This window comes from Silene latifolia, chromosome 11 (genome assembly GCF_048544455.1).
Source record: "Silene latifolia isolate original U9 population chromosome 11, ASM4854445v1, whole genome shotgun sequence".
Classification (NCBI taxonomy): domain Eukaryota; kingdom Viridiplantae; phylum Streptophyta; class Magnoliopsida; order Caryophyllales; family Caryophyllaceae; genus Silene; species Silene latifolia.
In genome coordinates this window covers 80,972,001-80,996,010 of record NC_133536.1, presented here as the reverse complement: position 1 = coordinate 80,996,010, position 24,010 = coordinate 80,972,001, and the positions used below count along the sequence as shown (strand labels likewise).

At 37.6% G+C, this 24,010-nt stretch overlaps 1 protein-coding gene across 1 annotated transcript; it reads right to left on the bottom strand.

Annotated features, from left to right (window-relative positions):
- Positions 1 to 1,916: 1,916 nt before the first annotated feature.
- On the bottom strand, positions 1,917 to 3,470 carry LOC141613588 (uncharacterized). The gene is made up of 2 exons (XM_074432330.1): positions 2,543 to 3,470; positions 1,917 to 2,260 (listed from the first exon to the last, which is right to left on the bottom strand). The coding sequence occupies exons 1-2, from the start codon at positions 3,468 to 3,470 to the stop codon at positions 1,917 to 1,919; spliced, it is 1,272 nt and encodes a 423-aa protein (XP_074288431.1).
- Between the last annotated feature and the right edge of the window lie 20,540 nt (positions 3,471 to 24,010).

Here is a 24,010-nt window from a genome sequence, read left to right as displayed (position 1 = left end):
TTTGCCCGAGTATTTAAGGCCTTCCTCTGAATCAACCAGCCTATAACTGAATGTTTTGGTAAGATCCAAGTATCCCAAACATCTTTATACCAAGGAACAAGGGGGTGGGTTCCCTGCAACCATTGGTACCCTGCACCAACTGAATAACCACCAGGGGTAGCTATCCAAGAACTGTTCTGAAAACCACCTTCCATCAACCTCTTGACACGGCAAATGTTTCTCCAGTTCCAATTGGAATCAGGAGAAGGTACATAAGTCAAACAGCTCGTGAACCACCGAGCTTTCCAATGCCTCCTCACATGTTTACCAGCTATCCAGTTGAGTTCCTTCCTCAAATTCATAGTACGGCCAGAGATCTTCATTTATTACAGAATACTTAGCCATGCTGCTTTAGCAAATGAGCATTGAAAGAAGAGATGCTGATGCGTTTCTACAGCAGCTTTACACAAGATGCACCTATTAACCAAATACAGTCCCCTGTAGTTAAGTTGATCAATTGTAGCCAATTTACGCTGCTGAGCTAAAGTCACAATAAAGCTGTGTTTTGGAAGAACTGCCCTATTCCAAACAGCATTCACCCATCTAATTCTGATTCCTTTTTGCCTGAACTGATCATAAACCATTGATAATTGAAGCTTACCATGCTTGATACAACTCTGCAGGAAAGCTTTGGCATTTACAGCATTACCAGTGCTCTCCAATAGCTCATCACGCACCTTCAGAATACTTCTCTAGCTCTCAGAGTGATAAGGTTTGACATCCATAGTCCAAAACTCAGCATTTTTGATGTTATACGTATAATTCCAGATCACCCAAGAGCTGTCAGAATGTCTTTCAATCTCCCAAATCCATTTATAAAGGATGCACTTATTCCATGCTAGTACTTCCTTAATATTGAAACCTCCTTCCCTCAGTGGCATACAACTAGAAGCCCAACTTTTTAGAATCAGTCTCCTGTGGCCTTCCTCTGAGTTCCATAAGAAATTTCTGCAGAACTTAGTGATGAGTTTAATAACTCCCTTAAGAATCAGTAATGTAGAACACCAGAACTGTTCTAGCCCAAAAATCACAGTGTTAATCAAATTAATTTTGCCAGCATATGAAAGTTGATGAGTGGACCAATGATGCATTGCCTGTTGAACTTTCTGAAGAAGATCTGCAAACATGGCTTTATTCAGTTTGCCCTCATTTAGAGGCACACCTAAATACCTAAAGGGAAAACTTCCTTCAGTGTATCCAGTAACCCTGAGGATTTCTCCATGAATATCCTCCCTTATACCTCCCATATAGATGCTAGTCTTCTCAGGATTTGCCTGCAACCCAGAAAGTTGAGCAAACCTCCCAAGAGATTGAGTAACAGCCCTAACAGATGGAGTATCCCCTCTGACAAAAATCATTAAATCATCTGCAAAAATCAGGTGATTTAATCCAATTCTACCACATTTGGGATGATAAGAGACTTGATGCTGTTTATGTATCCCCCTAAGAATTCTAGAGAGGTATTCCATGCCCATAATAAAGAGAAAAGGAGACAGTGGATCACCTTGTCTCAATCCACTTTCTCCTTTAAAGAAACCAGCTACTGTACCATTGATTTTAAGGCTAAACCAGGTAGAAGTTACACATCCCATAACTCATTTCTGGAACTGAGGTGGAAAATTATAAAGCTCAAGCATCTGACCTAGAAAACTCCATTGAAGTGAATCAAAAGCTTTTTTGATATCCACCTTAATGAGACATCTAGGGGACACTCCTTGTTGGCCATAACCTTTAATAAGAGATTGAGTAAGCATGATATTCTCAAAGATGCTTCTCCCCTTTACAAAAGCTCCTTGTTCAAGTCCCACAATGTTTGGTAAAAGAGGCTTCATGCGTTCACATAGTATTTTACTCACAGACTTGTAAAACACAGTACATCAAGCAATAGGCCTATAGTCCATTACTGTGGAAACAGTCTGTTTTTTAGGAATCAAAGCCAATAGAGTAGTGTTAGCCTGCTTGGACATAACTCCAGTTCTGAAGAAATGTTGAATAGCACAGCAATAGTCATGTTTAATCATAGGCCGGGATTTCTTGAAAAACTGAGCAGAAAAACCATCATGTCCAGGACTTTTATTGGAATCAATGGAAAACAAAGCTCTCTTAATTTCCATTTCCTCCACTGGTTTGCAAAGATCAGGCCATTCAGAGTCAGGCACCTGAGACCCTCTCAGCAAACTAGGATCCATACCAATTGTCTCCACTTTCTTACCCAATAAAGCTTGATAATATTCCACAAAAGCTTGATTAACATTATGAATCCCTTCTCAGATCTGCCCATTCCTATCATGAATCTTCCCAATTATACTTTGGTTCTTTCTAATAGCAATTCTGGAGAAAAAATAGCTATTAGGGGCATCATTGTGCTGGATGCTTTGCACCTTAGCACGCTGAATTAAAGAACTTCTCTCAGTCTTCTTTAAACTCAAATAAACTTCCAACAGGCTCTTCTCTTTGACAAGCCGCTCAGAAATAAGGAGGTTCTGTTGGATTTAATATTGACAATCCTCTAGTTCCTTCTTAGCTTCCTGAACTCGCTTATTTAACCCTGCAAAGTGAGTTCTATGTAAGGACTGTAAGCTATGCCTAACATTTTTGAGCCTAGAAAACAACCTAAACATAGCATTCCCCCTCACAGGAATCTTCCAAGCATTCTGAACAATAGTATCATAGTCAGGATAATCCTCCCAATAGTTCAAATATCTAAATCTCTTAGTAATTTTATAATTTTCCACCACCTGTATCAGCAAAGGCGAATGATCAGAGATCCCAGAAGGTAAAATGGTCACCTGAGTGTTTGGGTATGTTGCCAACCAACCAGGATTCACCAAAACCCTATCAAGCTTGGACCAAATCCTTTCATCTACATCCCTTTTATTTGTCCAAGTGTACTCACAGCCAAAGCTATGAGTGTCCTCCAGCTGACAATCAAGCAAACATTGATTAAAATCCATAATTTCAGAAAGTGAAGGAGGGTTAGGCCCCACCCTTTCCTCAATGTCCCTAACAATGTTAAAATCGCCCATCAGAATCCAATTAGTAGCAGTATTATGCAGCTGTCTAAGTTCATCCCATAAGGCTTTCCTATCATCTCCATCATTGCTCCCATAAACAAAAGTAACGTGCACAACCTTATTAGATATATGATGCAGCAGTTCCAAGTGGATCAGTTGATCATGTACCTTAGAAGAAATAATAGTAACTAAGCTAGGGTTCAGAAACACCCATATTCTACCATTGTAATGGTGAGAATAATTATTGAGAACAGAAAAACTAGCAAATCTCTTACTAATTGCAGCAGAATTATTATACTTCACTCTAGTCTCTAGTAAACCAAACACCTCTATTTTATTTGTAGATAAGTAACCCCTAACTTCCTGCTGCTTTATTGGGTCATTGAAACCCCTAATATTCCAAGAAGATATGATCATTGGATTGGATCAGGTGGCTCCTCCTCCTGAGTGACCACCAAATTAGTGTCCAATAGTAAACCCTCAGCATGTAGCACTTCATATTTGTTGCTTAGAGTAAGGACTTGCTGCTCAGTTTCCTCCTCAATCCTGTCAACACTCAAGTGAGCCACTACCACATCCTCAGTCCTAGATAGACCTAACACCCTGCATCCTGAGCCCTCCCCTTTATCATTTGGGGAAGACCTAACCTCCAAGACAGTAGAGGAGGAGCCTAGTCCATGATATTCTGAGCTCCTGTCAACTGTCTTTGAAGGGGTCTCCTCACCAGATTTAGGGGGATTATGGCATAGCAATGGGCTTCCTGAGTCCTTAGCAACTGAGACAGTGGAGTGAGTCACAGGGCGTTGGATTGGTCTGTATTCCTGTCTCATATAATCCAGCTTCTGATTGATCTTTGTGAATTTACATTTCTCTTGTATATGACCCAATTTCTTACAACAATGGCAATAATGAGGCAGCCATTCATATATAATACGTTGCTGTGTGAGCCCATGATATGGAGTCTGGATTTGCACAGTAGTGGGTAACTCTTCAGCCACATCAACTTCCACCAAAACTCGTGCAAAGGAGAGCTTGGACTTGAATGTTTTTGGAATATCTGCAAACAAAGGTTTCCCTACAACACTGGCCATCTTACTCAAAACTTTTTCTGACCACATGAAAGGATCTAAATCAGGGAAGAGTATCCAAGCAGGAACAATGGATACAGAGTCTATTTCCTTAGAAAACCCAGGTGACCATTTCTTCAGAACCAAAGTACTGCTACCCATATTCCAAGGTCCTCCCTTAAGGATCTCATTCATATCCTGTTCAGAGAGGAACCTAAAGCTGTACCATCCTTTTTTATAGTACTGCACAACAGGTCTGTCAATATTCTTCCAGTATTTCGCCACATATTCATCAACCTGTTTAAGTTTAGGTTTGGCTCCTAGGAAATTCCCCATCAAAGTGTTGTTCCAGAACTTAATCTCATCAATTACATCATCCTCAACGATTTCAATCGTCTTAGATTCAGCACTCTTATCACAATAGTACATATTCATGCCTTGTTTAGGTTTCGCCACCATATTCCATGGCTTCGTAAAACCAATTCCAAGTTCAGTTGCAGGTGGTGGAATTTCAGAACTAGAAGGTACATCAGAGTCCTTTCCCAAATTATTTCCAACAGGTTTATCCAATAATCCAGTTAAATTGAGTAATTTACCAACTGTATCAGGAGTATTGATACCTGAATTGTCCGCAGTAACAATGGTTTCCGCAGAAATGTTCGTATCTTCCGTCGAGTCCTCAATACTTTTCCCAGTTTCCAAAGGATCTGTAACAACCATCGAATTATCATCTATAACCTGTTTATTATGAGCTCGTGTCTTTGCCATGGTGCAAGCTGAAAAAAAAGGAAAAAAAATGGACGTGTTTTTGATTTTTTCAGGGTTTCCTTGAGGGAGAAGCTTTCGGATTGACTAATGCTCCTGCTATCTTCATGGATCAAATGAATCGTACCTTTAGTGAGTACCTCGATAAGTGTGTGGTGGTGTTCATTGATGATATCTTGATTTTCTCAAAGAATGATGAAGAACATGCCCTACACCTCCGTATCATCTTAGACATTCTACATCGTCAAAAGTTGTATGCTAAGTTCTCGAAATGTGAATTTTGGTTGCATCAAGTTACTTTTCTCGGACATGTCATATCCAAAGATGGTGTTATGGTAGATCCTTCTAAGATTGAGGCCGTTGTTGATTGGAAGAGTCCGAAAAATGTGACTGAGATTCGAAGCTTTCTCGGTTTGGCGGGTTATTACCGTCGATTCGTGAAAGATTTATCTCAGTTAGCTAGACCGATGACTCAATTGTTGAAGAATGAGTCTAAGTATGTGTGGACCGATGAGTGTGAGAATGCCTTCTTAGAGTTGAAGACTAGGTTGACTACCGCTCCGGTGTTAACCTTACCTGAGGATGGTGTGGACTACGATGTTTATTGTGATGCTTCAAAGCATGGCCTAGGTTGTGTCTTGATGCAAAACCGAAGGGTTATTGCTTATGCTTCTCGACAGCTGAGAGTTCACAAGGTGAACTATCCGACTCATGATCTTGAATTAGCCGCCGTGGTACATGCCTTGAAGACATGGAGGCATTACCTTATTGGAGTTCATTGCCGCATTTATACCGATCATAAGAGTTTGAGGTGTATCTTTACCCAGAAAGAATTGAATATGAGGCAAAGAAGATGGCTAGAGTTGGTGAATGATTATGATGCCGAGTTGATTTATCATGAAGGAAAAGCAAATGTGGTGGCCGATGCTTTGAGTAGGAAGACTAGTCACTCTTTGAGCACTATCCGTGTGTTACCTGACGAACTTACCACGGAATTTCAAAAGTTAGGGATAAGCCTTGTTGGAAAGGGCTTTGACTATCTTAGTGCCTTGAGTGCAGAACCCGACTTTTACCGTGAGATCCGTACTTGCCTACCTGAGGATGCTACTTTCAAGTCCAATCAAGCAAAAATCCAACTTGGGCAAGCTAAGGATTGTGTGGTGGATAGTGATGGATACCTTCGTTACCAAGGTAGGATGTATGTTCCGAGAGTAGCCGAGTTGAGGAAGAAGATCCTTGATGAAGCTCACCTTTCTCCTTACTCTATTCATCCTGGTGGTGACAAGATGTATAAAGATTTGAGATTACAGTTTTGGTGGCCTAGGATGAAGATTGATGTCCTAGAGTATGTTAGCAAGTGTCTTACCTGTCGAAAAGTGAAGATTGAGCATCGAAACCCGGGGTTTGCTACAACCTTTGGATGTTCCCCTTTGGAAATGGGAGTCCATCTCCATGGACTTTGTGATGGCTTTACCTAAGACTGCTAGCGGAAAAGATGCGGTTTGGGTGGTTGTAGATCGATTGACCAAATGTGCTAGGTTTATACCTATCAAGGAGACATGGAAATTACATGTCCTAGCTGAGGCCTATGTGAGGGAGATAGTACGCTACCATGGAGTGCCTAAGGATATAGTTTCAGATCGTGACCCGAGATTCTATTCCCGTTTCTGGACTGCTTTGCAAGAAGCCATGGGTAGTAAGCTACTGATGAGTACCGTTTTTCATGCCGCTACAGATGGGCAGACTGAGAGGACTATTCATACTTTAGAGGACCTCCTCCGTGCTTGTGCTTTAGACTTCCACACTTCTTGGGAGAAATGTTTACCTCTTGTCGAATTCTCCTACAACAATAGCTATCATACTTCTATCAAGATGTCACCTTATGAAGCTTTGTATGGTAGGAAGTGTCGTAGTCCGGTCTGTTGGGATCAAGTCCAAGATGCTCATGTGTTGGGACCCGATTTGGTGACTGAGACCATCAATCAGGTTCAGATCATTCGAGAGCGTATGAAAACCGCTCAAGACCGACAGAAATCTTATGCCGATGTCCGTCGTCGACCACTTGCCTTTGAGGTTGATGATCGAGTATTCCTTAAGGTGTCACCTATGAAAGGGGTGAAACGGTTTGGCGTAAAAGGAAAGCTGAGTCCCAAATACATTGGACCTTTCCGTGTGCTTGAGAAGATTGGTCCCGTTGCTTACCGTTTAGAGTTGCCCCCGAATTTGAGCAAGGTTCATAATGTCTTCCATGTATCTCAGTTGAGGAAGTACATTAGTGATCCGAGCCATGTTATTCAAGAAGAAATCCCAGATTTGGAACCTAACTTAACTTTGGAAGAAAGGCCAATCCGAATCCTCGAAAGAGAAAACAAGCAACTTAGAAACAAAGTTGTGCCCCTAGTTCGCATCCTTTGGCGTTGTGGAAATGTCGAAGAAGAAACTTGGGAGCCTGAATCTTCTATGTTAGCTAAATATCTCGAACTCTTCTCGTGAGGTACTTTTCGTTCCTTTATCTAATTCTTGTGAGTTTAGCTATCCTTTCGAGTGTTCCCTCTCCTTCTCTTAAATGCTCTCCGCATTAGTAGTCCTTGCTTAGTTGTTTAAAAGTCGTAGTTAGAGTTTGGTCATAGCTAGTGGAGTTATTATCCTTATTATAGAGGTTCGAACTAAATATTTTTGAAAATGTTTTAATGTTTTCCACTAGTTTTAACGTCAATGAGTGGTAAAGCTCGTTATTGGAGACGCCCGATAATTGGTTTTCTCATTTGTTGGTGTAAAAATATATATTTTTATGTCTTTGATTTGGAATGTTGATGTTCTTGAACGGCCGACGAGGATTTTGTTTACTTGATTTTAAGGAGATAGACCTACATATATACAATGTTCCTTCTTCTAAGTTTCGGGGACGAAACTTCTTAAAAGGAGGGATGATTGTAACATCCCGTAAATTTGAAGACCTTTATTATATTTTAAAAGTAATATTTTAATCTATTTTAATTTTATATTAATTTATTTGAAATAAAATTTATTTGATAAAATATAATCTTATTTTATTTTGAAGAAATGTAATTATTTTTGATAGTTTAGAAATGTTTAAAAGTGATTTAAACTATATTTAAACTTTTTCCCTTGATAAAATAGATTTCGGATAAAAGTCGTAAAATTGGGATTTTCCCATTTCTTACGGTCGTTGGGTAAACGAGTTTGGATATTGGGCATATGAGTACTTAATCTTTTAGTAAAATCGTGTTTAAGAACTTTAATTTTTTCGGAAATCGCGTTCGACGAATATTTCTAATTTCCGTCGAAACGAACCAAAACGTAAACAATTGAAACTCACCCAAACACCCTACCCCAAACCATGCACCCTCCATCCTCCATGGGTCTCCTCTTCATCTTTCATTTCCTCAATTCTCATTCTCTCTCTTCCTTCTTCCAAACACCAAATTCATCTCAAAAATCCTCCTTACAATCCCTAAATCCACCATAACTTCTTCATTTCTCCACCAAATCGCATAAAATTATATATTCGGAATCCTCTTTTCATCCTTCATCTACTAGTAAGCTTTATTTTCATTTCCCCCAATTTTTGTTTAAGACACTTTTTTTTAGGGTTTCGAATTTAAGCTTAATAATTGTGTTTTTGTTGTTCTTATAGGTGAAGAATTTGAAGATGAGTTAGGTGACTCATATGTTGTTGAAGATGAAGAGTAATTTTGGGTTTTAGAAGCTTTCTCAAGTTACTAATTGTCTCTTTGCTAGCTTAAGGTAACTATTCCGAGTTACTCGACGAATTAATGTCACATTAGTAGTTGTATTTGTTGTTTGTTGTTGTTTGTTGTTGTTTGAGACGATCTTGTTGATAAATGAATGAATGGAGTAAGATGAGTATGCTTATGTTTAATTTATGTTACCCATTTGTATATTATTGTTTGGAACAAATTTGGATGAAGAATTATGTGTTGTGACAAGTCCGTGTTTTGGCTGGAACGCGTCAGTACCAGACCGAGACGGTTTCTAATGTTTCCAAAAATATGACAGATTGAACGGCGTCGAAAAATTAGGTGGTTTAGCCACTTGAATCACTCAATTCGGAGTCCGTATGAGTAAATGGCGTCGTTTTATCGATTAAAATTTATAGAAAAGTTTACCCTTGTGTGAGACGGTTATTTATGCTATTTTATTATGCGAGAATTTTGTGGAATTAGTTATTTTGTAAGTTAGAATATATTTTCTTATGTTGATAGTTTTTCACATGATAGAAATTGGAAATGGCATGAGAATGATATTGTGATGAATTTTGTGATTTGGGCTAAAGTAGGCCAAGACTCTGAGCTGGGCCAGATTGACCGAACGAGTTTGGTCAAACTAGGTTTAAACCGGTCAGCCTCGATTTGACCGATGACCCGTCGCGGGACTCGGGTCGAGGGTTTGTTTTTGAGGTGAGATTGGTTGTTATTGGATGTTTTATGTTATGCCTTGATGTTTGTAATTATCATTTCACATGTTGGTTGTTGGATGCCTTATGCTTGAGTCTTGTTGCCTCTCTGCCATTTTAGCTTTTTCTCATGGATTATGGTACTGTTGGTTAGCTGGAATTTGGATTATTATTGATATTGGAGATATTGTTGGATTGTCAGCTGAATATGCTCTTGCGTAGTCTTTCATATGCTAGGGTGTGTATAATCATTTGTGTGTGTGCAAGTTTGGACTCTTTGCCCCTCTTATGGTTAATTGGGTGTCCTATATATCTTGTGTGGTGTGGGCTAAAGTATTCAAGCTGGGACTAGGTCCTAGGTGAGTATTTCGGCCTTCGTCATAGATAGGCCCTTATAGTCTTTGACGAGTGTATGTTCACAGCTTAATAGCCTTTGTGTCTTAGCTTGGTGGGATTATATCCAAGTTAGGGTATGACCTCCTGACGTACTCTTAGAAGTATGTAGTCAGCTTAAGTACTAGCCAACCCTTTGGTGGACTCCTTAGGGGTACTCATGTGTGTGATCATGGGTCTTGGATGCGGTATTTTCCGCATGTCGCTAGGTCTGCGCAGGTTTAGGACTAGGGTGTTTACCTTACCTCGTGGTATAGACTCGAGTTCTGAGTGACTATTGACCGCCCTAAGAACTTATGCCTGTCTCTAGATATATTGTCCTTTCTTGTTTGATGATTCTATGAATCATAGAAGGTGAGATGCAAGCCGGCTATGGTTGATAGAGTTTGGATTCCTGGATGTTAAGTGATTCACATGATAGTGTAGTATGAGTCGGTCTAGTATTCACATGCTAGGACTATGTGTTGTTTTATTGTTGTTCACATGATAAGCACAATTGTCTAGCATCTATATGCTAAGGCTATGTGTTATTCATATTCTTATTCTTATGTTTACATGTTATATTAATTATGACATTTCGTGGCTGGGAGAACTCGGAGTTACTCCCCACTGACTGTGGCTTTCGTATTTGTATAAAATGTGATTGACAGGTAGGTGATGCATATATGGGGTACATGGACGAGCTAGCGATCAAAGTAACCTTGGGACCTAGATTGGCTTTATTTTATTGTGACCCTTAAACACTTTATATGTCAAATACTTTATAGGGACATATGTCTCCCTTTTTCATATTTGGGTTGTATAACTTTGTTTCGCGACTTTAGCGATGTTTTATTTATGAGATTTACTTTAGACCTTGCATGTTTGACACCTTCCCATTTGGATATTTTTATAACAGGTTCAGGTTTTTTAAAAATTACAGGTTTTCACCCAAATGAACCTATTACAAACATATCCATGCAGTTTTTATCTAGAATTATGTGTTTACTGACAGATACTGAGCTGAATTCGTGTGTATATATTTCTAACTCAAATAGTTCTAAGTATAAACACCTCTATCATTTAAAGTATTGTCCATATCAGTTTAGTCTATTGTCCTAGATTTCAAAGAAGCTTAATTCAAGCTTAAAAATTTTAATTGGACACCTAATTCACCCCCTCCCCCTCTTAGGTGTTCTCGTCCTTGACTCTTCAACAATACTTGAGAGACTCAAAAGATTTTGTGTTGATACCTATGTTCCAATGATGACTCTTATTTATGATAATCTTTTGATGTGGGGCAATTCACCTTATGACAATCTTTTGATGTGGGACAATTCAACTATTTATTCGTAGTATATTCATCATACCTACATTATTTTTCAATGTGGAACAAAGTATATACTTAGAAGTACACCATATTTTCGCACCTAATTCGACATCCAACCTATACAATCTATTAATATTCGTACAATCAAAATATTATTTAAGATACTTTCCTAAATTAATTTTTAATAATACACTTTTATAAGAGCTCTTTAAGACAATACTTAAGAGACTCAAAAGATTTTAGGTTGATACCTAAGTTCCAAGAATGACTCATATTTATAATCATAGGATCACCCTACTTTATGGTAATCTTCTTATGTGAGACAATTCTACTATTTATACGTAGTATATATTCACTATACTTACATTATTTTTTTCAATGTGGAACAAATAACATACTAAGTAAGTGGCTGCTAATTGTAATTAAAATTGGACGGAGTAATAAGGGAATGGAAACGAGAGTGCAGTAATTTTGGTGTGAAAGAAAGCACACGTGTAAAAGAGGTGTGACATTTATATCCTACACCTTTTTTCACATAACATTAGTTTTGACTTTTGAGTGACTAAAAAATGCCTTAATTGAATGAAGGAAGGGGTTAATGTGGTATTGGTTGAAAAATGCACAAAATTTGTGCTTCCCTTCATTACGTGTGGAGATTGTGGTAACTTGAGATTTTAATGCATTTATTTTATATAAATTATTATTCTCATTTCTCATAGTCTTGTATAGTAAGTAGCTCTTAATTATTACTCCCTCCGTTCCAGTCAATAGTTCACATTTGCTTTATTTTATACTTTTTTGTGAAATAAAATGTAAAAGTTTTTATATAAAAATTATAGTTAATTAGGTTTTACCCCCTTTTAAAATTCACATTTTTTAGTTACTCCCTTTTAAATATTTTTGCTAAAATTACCCCCTTTAAGTTGCATTTTTTTTCCTAAAATTGCTTCAAAATTTCAATTTAAGTGGTTTATTTCGTCTGGTTTTTTAACTTATTCCATTTGTGGTTTATCCAATTTATACTTTGAAAGGTATAACTATATAGACACATGAAGGGTGAGTTTAAAAACAGAGGACATACTTCGGTCTGGCGACTTTTCGAGTAAGTTTCCTAAATTGGTTTATGTTTAGTATAAATACCCAATTCGTGCCCTATTGTATTTTTACGTCCTATTTTACCTAGCTACGTCTTATTTTACCTTAAGAACTCCTAAAACCTCTAAGTTTAGTCGGCTATTGTTATTTTGGATCTACATCTCGTTCTACATTAATTTGCTACGGTACTTTAATCATTCTTCACTTATTATTCTATCAAGTTATTCAATTACTCTATTGTTCTTATTACATGCTTTTAGTTATGTCTTTTATTCATATTATTGTCGTTGTTTCTTCTAGTATGAGTAGCTAAATTTCTTATCTAGGGTGAATGGGGACCTAGGTTGTTAGAAGGGGGTTTTATTAATGAACTGATAGTTAAATTGCTTTTGGTTGTTGTTCAATTGTTTTCTTAAATATAATTGATTAATTACTGGCCAGGATTAGTTAATTAGTATTGCGAATTAGGATTATTACCGAAGGATTAAGACTAATATAGGCTACGACAATTGAATAGGCTGACTTAATGATAGCGACCACATGTTAAGTTTAGACCTAAAGGACATATTAGAATCGACCGATCATATGACCTTAAATAACATAAATTGCTTTATCAATTAGTTAAATCACGCCCCCAGATAACTACATAGTGAACTTGTTCCCTAGACTCTTTAATATTATTGAATTTGTCTTAATTACTTTTGCAATTAGTTTTATTAATCAACTCAAAAACAACCCCATAATTGTTACTTTAAAACGAACTTAAATATTAGCAAACTGAACAATTACCGCCTCCCTGTGGGTCGACCCTTTCATGCCACTAGCTACCTGTTAGTAGTAATTTAAGATTATTTTGATATAGGCCACACGACTAAACCCTTATCATCTCCTATTTCTAGCTTTTCACACACTAAATATGGCATGACACTCACACTAGCGCCAAGGTCACACAAAGCTTTCTCAATGGTGGTGTCGCCAATTGTGCATGGAATAGAAAAGCTTCTGGGGCCTTAAGTTTAGGAGGAGAATTCCCTTGTATAATGGAACTACTCATATAGGCAAAGAGCATGGTTTCCATCTTACCAATGGATCTCTTCTTGCTGATAATATCCTTCATGTACTTAGTATATGCCGGTACGTGTGTGATTAACTCTGTAAATGGAATAGGTCTTCCAAATTCTTCACATTCTCCATGAACTTTCCAAGTTGTTTATCGAACTTGAGCTTGTCTTGTCTACTGGGAAAGGGCAACCTAACAATAATAGGTTCATATCCATTCTCCTTGCTCTTTTCTCCATTCTTCTTTGGAATTTCATTAGTGGTAGAGTCCACTACTTTGTCATTCTTTTTCAAAGCTTCCTTTTTATTCCCTTTCTCCAACACTCTTCCTTCCACCACATCCTTATCCTTGTTTCTTGCCTCAACAAAACCTTCTTCAATAGGCATCGTCGGTCCCTTATTGTTTGTGCCACTTCTCAAATGGATGGCATGAGGGGTTTCGTGCTTTGTCGGGGGATTACCTTGAGGTGGTAATTGCCCCTTTTGTCTTTGAGAGATCGACGAAGCTATTTGGGTCATTTGAGCCTCTAACATCTTATTTATTATGAGCTAAGATGTTGTTGACGACAAAGTTTTTAGCCTGACTATCTTTTTGCATTTGGTTAAAAAAATCTCGTTAATTCTTTTACATTTGCAAAATCGCTTTTTGCATATCAAAGGATTGATCATTAGGCGTGAAAGGTTGGTTTTGATTGTACGATAGTTGTGATTGGAATCCTTGTTATTGTTGATTAAATATAGGTCTTTGAAAACGTTGTTGTTGATCTTGGTTCCTTAATGGTGGTGGTACATAAGCTTGTTCTGGTTGAGGGTTTTGGACATTTTGGCTTTTGTAGGAAAATTTGGGATGGAATTTCATATTCTCATTGTAGAAGTTGGAATACGAGGTACCACTCCTATAGCCTTGAAAAGCGTTGAGTTATTCATTTGTCCCTCCACATTCACTTTGGTCATGGCCAAAGGTACCACAATTCTCACAAACTCCAATGGGTAATGATGCTGCCATTACCATAGCATTAACTTGTTGAGTTGGTTTCGAAGCTTTTTGCACTTATGTTATGGCTTCTTTAAGCTTTAGATTGACGGTGTTCATGTGAAAACTCAATTGTGCTACAAGATCGGCACTTAGTTGTGTGATAGAGTCTCTCATGCCTTCCTCCTCTAGTAGCCTTTCGGTGCCTACTAAATTGGGAATTGTGAACTGTCGCCTCTTCAATCTTTCCTCATGTTTGGTTGTCATCCACTTTGGTGAATATCTCATTGGAACCCATGTTCAATATGTTCCTAGAGTCTTCATAGAGTCCATTCCAAAATTTTTGCACTAAGAACCATTCGCTTAGTCCATGGTGAATACAAGAGCGACAAATAGATTTGAAACGTTCCCATGCTTCAAATAATGACTCCTCTTCTCTTTGCTTGAATCCGGTGATTTGGGCTCTCAACATGTTAGTCTTTTTCGATGGATAAAATTTTTGTTAGAAGGCTAGTGCAAGCTTATTCCATGAGTCAATACCAAGGGTTGCTCTATTCAAACTCTTGAGCCATTGTTGGGCACTTCCAATCAATGAAAATGGGAATAGTACCCATCTTATTTGGTCTTGGGTTACTCCGACTTTTGATATAACATCATAATAGTCACAAAAAGTCTCCATATGAAGATGTGGGTCTTCACTTGGCATCCCTCCAAATTGGCTCCTCTCCACCAATTGTATGAAAGCCGATTTGGTTATAAAGTTTCCGGTTAAATGGGGGGAAGGGGTGTAGGAGTGCTATTTGGTAAGGTATCTTCTGAAGGAATTGAGTGGGAAGAAAATTTAGGCATTTTTGGTTGATTTTTTTGTGGGATGTTTGGAATTGGGTTGGGAATTTGGTTGTCCGCTCCTTCTCTTGCAAAAGGATTTGTGAACTCAACACTATCCACTTGTGTAATTCCTATATCCACTAAGCCGTCAACACCAAAAGAAGTGGTTTCCTCCGTTGTTGAAGTAGATGCCCTCCCAAGGGTTCTAAAGCCTCTTTTTATACCTCTCAAAGTCCTTTCAATTTTGGGTTCAATAGGCAATCGGTTGCCCCATTGGAGTCTCCTAGGCATGCAATAATGTAAACACTAGAAAATGATTAGTAATACCTCAAGGAACTAGGTTTCCCAAGGCAAAGTAAGATACAACTAAAAGCAATTCAAGATAATAATTCAAACATACACCGTCCTCGGCAACGACGCCATTTTGATAGGTCTGTCGTTAGACTATCAAACAATATTTATAACTCAACTAACAAGCATAGCATGTAAGTAGAGATCGAACCCAAAGGACGGTTTATTGAAGAGTTATCAATGCAAATATGGATGACTTATGTCACTAATTTGGTTGGTGTTGTATTCTAAAACTACTACAAGAAATAAAACTGGTATGTAAACAGAGGAAAGCTAAAGCAAGTAATAAAGGTAGATGTAAACGATATAGAGAAAACAATAGGGTGATGTCATGGGTTCATAGGGGTGATTAAAGAGAAATCTACACATGCGAGTCTAGTTATGGTTAAGGTTGTAGTCGGATTAGGATCAAGGCTCTCGATCTTACGAACCCACCTAGGTTGAGTCGGGTTAGCTCTCGCATACACCCGGTCTCCCTACCAACATCATCAAGGTCTAACTACTCTTAAGGCTCTCGATCTTCTATGAGAAGTTGAATAGATAGAGATTCATGCAAGGTTGTCAGTCAAGCATTTCATCAAAGATAACATGTGCACTAGTTGGAACTACAACTTTTAACCAATTTTTTAGACTCATTAAGCAAAAATATACCCTTTAATCATCCCCTAATCCCCCATTAACCCTAGCTAAGAGACTACTCACTACTCATTATGATTATCATGCTAATAATGTTGTCATACATCATAACAAAGGAAAACATGATGATTAAGCAAAGTAATTAACAAAGGATTAACAAAGGGTTAAGGAATTATACAAACTTAAGAGATGAACAAAATAACGAAGAACTAGAAGAAATTCCCGATTAAGATGAAGAATTGTCACCTTCTTCAATAAAAACCCAAGAAATCTTCAAGTACAAGAGTAGATCTAAGATAAATTATTGAATGATTAATGAAAGATTAAGGGAGATTAATCTAATTAACTAGGGTTTTGAATACCTAATTCTAATTTAAAGTGTTGTACCTCTAATTAATTATAAGAAGGTATTTATAGTTAGTACAAGTTTAGGGTTAACTAAGGGTTTAAATGAAGTGTTGACCCATTAAGGAAATACATCGACATGCTAGTCCTCAGTTCAGCTAATGGGGATTGAGCCAGAAATGGCCAACCCTGCCCGTCAACTCGCTCGACTCGAGGGCTGACTTGCTCGAGTCAGAAGCTGAGTCGCTCGAGTCATTCAGTGGCTCGCTCAAGTCATGGTTGTGTTTTTTTCCCTTCGGCTTTGGCTTCCCATAATCCGTGGGGGTTGATCCTAGGTCGTGGGGATTGGCCCTTCATTGTCCAAAAAACATGGTTTATTGATCTACGAGTCTTTAGGTTTGGTCTCCTCTTTATGCTTGGTCGTTATATGCATCCATTTAGCTCCAAAATGCTTCGTTTATGCAAGATTAACACTTTTTCCTACGAATGACATAACATCTCATAAAATAACAAATAGGAAGTTAAAGACATAAGAAACGACCCTAATTGGCATAAAATGCACGCAAAACGAGGCTAATTAGAGGGGTTAAAAGTGCGTAAATATGGACCGCGTGACTGCATCATATATTCAGGTTTTTTTTTACGTATTTTAGATCGTATTCGGATAAAAAATTCGGATCGGATTTTTTTTTGTTCAACCCTAAGTCTAACCCCAACCATAGTACCTCACAAATCACATCCAACAATGTAATCTCCTTTTATCACGTTTCGCCCATAATAATACCCAACCATAATACCTCATTCTTAGACTTGGATAGAGATTTTAGTTGTTCGTTGTTCAACTTCCAGTATTCGCAATGAAAAGCGTACATTATAAACTTAAATTCAATAATAGTTTACATGTTCAAATAATTAAATTCTAAATATTCATTATACAAATGCATCGGAAAAAAAGAAGGGTAAATTAATGTGATTATGGTTCGGGAATCGTATCGTATATTTTTGCTTAGTTCGGCTACACTACGCCAAATAAGACCTTCAATAACGGTCAGATAATGCAATTACCTTTATTAATAGAAACACGCAACCGTTATTGCAATGACTATTGTTAAATATATACCACGATTGTATACAAACATGCGACCGTTATATAACATCAATAACGGATCTATAATACCGTTTTCACAACTCAAGAACCGTTATAAAACTGTTGTTAAATATGTTTATGGCAACGGGTATACTTTTAAGAAACCGTTATTAAATATTAATAACGGTTTCAAACCCGTTGTCCTAGTTTACTATTGACAACGGTTTAGTGGTTCCAAAACCGTTGTTAAATATTATATATGATAACGGTTCATTTCGTTATCTTATTTAATTAAATGTCAAAATTTAACAACGGTTTTATTGCGTGCTAAACCGTTGTTATATTTATCAATTGACAACGGTATTTAACCGTTATCTATTTTTTGATGAAACTTTGACAACGGTTCTTCTTAAATAAACCGTTGTAAACGTTTTGAACTCAACAACGGTTATCGTTCGTTATCTTATATTTTTGGCGGTTTGAATGGGAGGGAAAAGATGCCAACGGTTATTTATCTAAATAAAACCGTTGTCAAATAATTGTTTGCAACAGGTTATTTTTAACCGTTATCGTTTTTAATTATTTTTTTTTAAAAAAATGATTTTAGCTTGTTCTAGCAGCTGCTGAAATGCTATTTTTTCAGCAGCGTTTGTAGCAGCTGCTGGAATGCTATTTTTCAGCTGCTGTTGAAAATAACATTCCAGCAGCTGTGCACTGTAAAAATTCAATCCTGCATCAAAATATTACACCCCGTGATCAATTAAACCTAGTTTCAAAACAGTACAAACATGATGATCCAAAGCCAAAACACAACTTCCTCAAAAAAAGCAAAAGAAGCCAATACACAATGGCTCTATATATACACACACACGTACATAAAGCATGAGTAAACTATTGAGACTCCGCTAATGAAACAACATAACTGGCCCACATATTTCTCATCTGGTTGATGTCCTCTGGCGAATATTTTGGGGCTTTGTTGAGTATTAGTGGAAATTACAATTCAAAATATACATAATCAAAATAGATATAATACATGTAAGTATACAGAATTGAACTCAATTTACGTCTGAAATAGTTTTTAAATCACACTAACCCGTATCGGAATGGTAGAAAGTTTTCCGTTGATAACCTTCCACATGGACTGACAAACATAAAAGGCACATTGTTTGTCGCCTGGTGCTTTAGGAGACTATTATATAAATCATACACAAATCAGCTGAATAGATAATCAACCCTGTCGCATAAACATTAATTAAATGATACGAGTAATTATTAAGAATACACTTACTAATGGTGTGATAAAATTGGGAACAGTGTTGCTTTCATATTTCCCAAGTGACATAATCTTTTTTTTTTCTGGCTTCAAAAACACTAATTCATAAATATACACACATGCCATTATTATTTGCAGATATATAGCTCAAGTCATACAATAACAAGTGACATTATTGAAGGTTGTAAACTTAATCAGTTATCATCCTTACACAACTGTCAGAGGGTTTGCCTTCGCGAGAGTCAATACAGTACATTATTTTTGTTTCCACTTGGATTACCAGTAGCACCCAATGCTTCCTATTCAATTTGGGACATTTAACTGTTAGTTCATTTACACGCATTTAAGCATGTTAATAATAAATTTATAGAACCGTGAATCATTACAATAATCGCGTACTATACATACAAATTCTCATTTTAGGGGACAAGCCATAGTTTTTTGGACGACATCAACCGACGAGCGATACTATTGATTTATTCTTCGTATGAAATTATGTGCACAGAGAACGCCTTAGGACTCAAGAATCTGTAGGTGTGAATTGGGACCTCTTTACAGCCAGGTTGTGCAAAGCGTTTAGCGAAGCAGTTTTTATTTTTTTCTTATATTCACACGATTCATAATAAGAATCATAAGCAGGCTTGACTTCAACAACTTTCGTTGACGTAGTAGTAATTGCTTTAGCTGCCATCATGGTTTTGCTTAACTTCTGCAAATGTAAAGATTAAAGTACTTACTATATGTTAATATTCGTACCCTAATATATTTAAAGAACAAGTAATAATTAACGTCTGCATATAGGTACCTTGGAGATAACAACATTGATGAGGTTGTCAGACCATTGCACATAAGACCTTGGGGCTTCTTTCAAATAAGTGACCTCCACATTAGGAAATGGTACTTTTACTTCCCCATACTCGTCTTTATATAATTGGGATACTTCCACTTTCCTGCAATTGTGACGAAGGGGTATACCATGAACCTTAACTTGCTGAAGCCAATCGTAATTGAACATGTATCCCCTGGAAACAGCAACTTTCTGTTTCCCTTGTAAATAGGACAGACGACAAGCCACCTTGCAATCGCCCTTCACGTCAGCTTTAATCAATTAGTACACATACATTCACAACCTTTAATAAATTTCATAAGTAAAAAACGTGTATGATATGAATAATTATAAACTAGCAGCTATTACCTTTTTCGGTGTTGAGAAGAACATCTGGTCATCAACTACCTCCACTTTATCCTGTGTCACGGCCTTCATGGCATCCTCTTCCTCTTCAAGTGCCTAATATCGATCCTCGGCTCCCACCTCAGTCTCCTTTGCCATTTCCTTCTCCCTTGCCATGTCATCCTCGACTTCCTTCTGTACATTAACACTTGTCCATATAACACGTACTGATTTTCCAAATCATGTAACACACTGTATATAAGACATAAATATTATTACCTCTTTTTCCTCCTCCTCCTCCTCCTCCTCCTCCTCCTCCTCCTTCTCTGCTTCCTTTATGACTTCTTGAACCATATCCAACTCTTTTTCTGATGGCTTTTCCCCAGTTTCCAACATTCTCACCATCAACCTGGCTATTTTCTGTAGATGTGTAGTAGAAATTAATGTCAGCATATATAGTTGAAATGAAATTGACAAGTACCCCGAGCTCCATTTTTCACGGTTTTGGGCCACTCCAAAAATGAGGTCCAATTCCAATTCCGTCTAAGAACACATGCCATTTTCCGGCCTAAGACTCTTCTATGATGAGTTTAGAGCATTTTTGCCTAGGATATTAAGTCTTGAAGAGGATTAAATCTGGTACAAAAGAGAACAAACAGTCGGGGGTCCAATGAGCACGGTTTTGGAGAGAAGTACAACCATCGCTTTCAAGCTTTCTTCTTTTGTCTAGGCAAGCTTTAAAGGACCTTTTGTTGTACGTTTGGGTCTTATACTCCTTATGGACAAGCCCCACAAGCTGCCCAAGAAGTCCTGATAAGATAAATAAGTAAAGCATGCCAAAGGAAGCTTGTACAATTACCAACAATCCTCTTTATTTCATTTGTCTTGTAGCCTTTTATTTTCCGATTTGTGTAAGGCTTTGAGCCGTTTTTCTTGGAGAATTAGGAGACTCTTTTGAGCCCTTAGATGCTACTTTAGATGAATGGCTAGGATTGCAACAAAGACTCTATTTAAGGAGCTCTTTTCTCTTTGTAAAAATCAGATTTGAGTGAATTAAAATATGAGTTTGAAACTGAAGTTTTTAATCAACTTTCTTCTTGCTTAGTGCGTAAAACCCCCTCATTAATTAGTGTTTGAGGTGGAATTAGCTCTTGCTTTGTGATCTTGAGTTTAATTCCAAGGCTTAAACCTGCTTCGTGATCTAGTTTAAGTTATATCCCGGTTACTTGTTCATTTCTCGTGTCAAAACAGTCCCAATTCGTGTTTTTTTTTTGGTAAAATGTGAGGGTATATATTAGAATAAAATCAAAATGTCAAAATAATTACAATTCAGCACACCTTAAGCCATATCAAAACGAATATAAGCAAACTAGAAGCCTATCCTACTAAGCCAAAACGTATCCTTCTCAATGCATAGGTTTCGAAGCTTCTCTTTCAGTCTCATGTTCAAGCTTGTAATGATATCTTTAACAACATACTCAGGGCGTCTCACCATCATATCCATACGACATTTATTCCTTTGCATCCATATCATGTAATAGCGCTGCATATGAGAAGGCCATAGAATTGCTTCTGTAGATATGTACCTTGAGTTGATGCTCTTCCATGTATAGCATCAGTCATAGGTATTTTGCAGTTGCTCCATTTCTCCATTGCTGATATTACCAGCCTGCTATACTCACAAGAGAAAAATAGGTGATCATGAGTTTCAGTCCCATTGCCACACAACACACAGTTATCATCATCACAATAGCTTATCCTCTTCAATTTGTCACGCACATTCAGAGCCTTATGCATACATAACCAAGTGATGACTGACTGTTTTGGAATAGCCCATGAGCTTCATATAGTCTTGTGCCAATCACAGATAGTTCCTCTCTTTCTGCTCCATTCATAGCCACTCATGATACTGTAGCCCTTGTCATCCTGAGTCCATGCCCCATTCTGAAAGCCAGCAGCAAATTTAGCTTTCATTTTGTAGATTTTCTTCCAATACCATGCAGCGTCTAGGCCAGGCTCATAATTCTTCCAGTCTTGATTTCTTATGTAGACTGTCTTTACCCATTTTACCCAAATTCGTTCTGGCTGAGTATAGATCCAGTCCACCAGCTTCGTCACAACAGCATCATTCCAGTTCTTAATCTGCTTTACCCCCAGTCCACCTTCCTCCTTTGGCAAACATACCTTTGACCATCCCACAAGAGGGGTTCTCAAGTAATCTACAGTACCATCCCATAAGAAGTTCCTGCACACGCTATTAATGCTCTTGATTACTGCCTTTGGGAGTATAAATATGGATGACCAGTATGTATGGAGAGTATTGAGTACTGAGTTAATAAGAGTAATCCTTCCTGCGTAGGATAACTTCCTAGTACCCATACCCCTGATTCTATGGATCACTTTTTCAACCAAGACATATCAGTCAGCTTTATTCAATCTTCCTACTTTCATAAGAATGCCCAAATACTTGAATGGCATGACACCTTCCTTGAAACCTGAGACAACTAGGATATCTTCCTTTATCTGTGCTTTAACACCATTGAAGAACACTTCAGATTTTGAAGCATTCATCTGGAGTCCAGAACCTTTGTTCGAGTTCAAATCAGTCCTTTTAAGTGTCTTAATTGAGTCAATTGTTGAGTATAAATTAAGGTGTAATTATTGGTTATAAGTGTTACTCTAAATCGTGACAATACCACAAGATTACACTCCAATAGTTATAAATTACGTTAGTTCAAATACAGTATTTATACGGTTACCTTCTTGGAATCATCACCACTCATCATCATTCGAGTAGTTTTCAAAAAATACTTAGTGATACCAACATGCGTCGATACCCCTCTCACACGACCTGGATGCTCTGCTTTGCCGATTGCCCTAGCAATAATGTCATCACGTCCTTCAGGCTTCCATTTTCCTTCCTGTACCTCCTTCTCAAAGATCCTCTATATACACATAAAACCATTAAGCAACTCACAATTATATAACTCCGACCACCAGTGGTAGGAGTGACATATTTATTCAAACTTACAATTTTCTCTTTGATGTCCTTATCATATTCAGTTTCCGTCTTTCCATTCTTAGGAGTGTGACCTTCCACCCAAGCGTCGTGACGACTGAATTTTCCAAGCTTTGCCTACAATTCATTCATCACATTGATATCCTCTCAAAATATGTATGATTACCATGAACATATATAACAACCGACTAAAACACCTAATAGTCTAATACTATAAGAATTATGTACTTACAAGTTTCGTCTTAATCAATCTATAACCAGCTCGGGAGCCGTAAAACACGGTCTTTTTCTTTGAAATGTCCGCCTTGTTCCTCTCACTCATAGCCTTCATCAAATAAATTGTATCAAGAAACGTAAGCATGACCAAACACTAAACTAAGTATACTTCTTTACTTATTATTATAAATTTACCTTAAACTTGCCAGACTGCCTATAAGCGATATATCTATCCCAATGGTCCTGACTGACATACGGATACTTCTTTTTTGGTGGTTTCTTGTTCATCTCCCCGGTTTCCTTGTTGAACAAGTGGTTCTCAGCAATATTTAACTTCCAAGATCTGAGGGCTTCCCTTGTCTTTTTTTTAGGTGCTTATCATACTTTTCGGGGACAACGTAAGCTAACTGCATATATGATGAGCAAAGTTGGTATAAGTGTTTCGGCTAATACACATATCAAGTAGTAACTTAATTTCAGCTAAAACATTTATTATTGTATATACATACCTTTATTATGTTTATTAGCATGGTGTTCCATATTTTACTCAGTTCACTGATACGCGGCGTACCGAGAGGCACATACTGTCTTACACAACAACCAATCTAACTCGCAAAATACCCGGCATTCTCACCATATGGCAGCCCTTTATCTTTATTCCATTGTAAAGGATTAGGTATCTTTGAATTTATTGCTTCTAGGGAAACCATGTGTGGCATTCGACCTAGAGTGTGTTGCAAATTATTCTCATCACCTGAGTCGTCACATGACGCATTTCCATCGTTTCTTCTCCGCTTTTCGACCATATCTAAAGCAGAAATTAATAAACAAATAATAACAATGCATACTTATAATAACAAACAAATCTCTAGAGAGGATGGTTTATTACTTCTTTAAAGAGGACAATCCGGATTGATCTGGCGGCGGCA

Excerpts from the sequence above, each read along its gene's own strand:
- LOC141613588 (XM_074432330.1), bottom strand. The coding sequence starts at position 3,470 with ATGATCATATCTTCTTGGAATATTAGGGGTTTCAATGACCCAATAAAG. Across the intron at positions 2,261-2,542 it reads TAAGAAGGAACTAGAGGATT|CTTTATTGGGTAAGAAAGTG; the intron begins GTCAATATTAAA and ends AATATTATCAAG.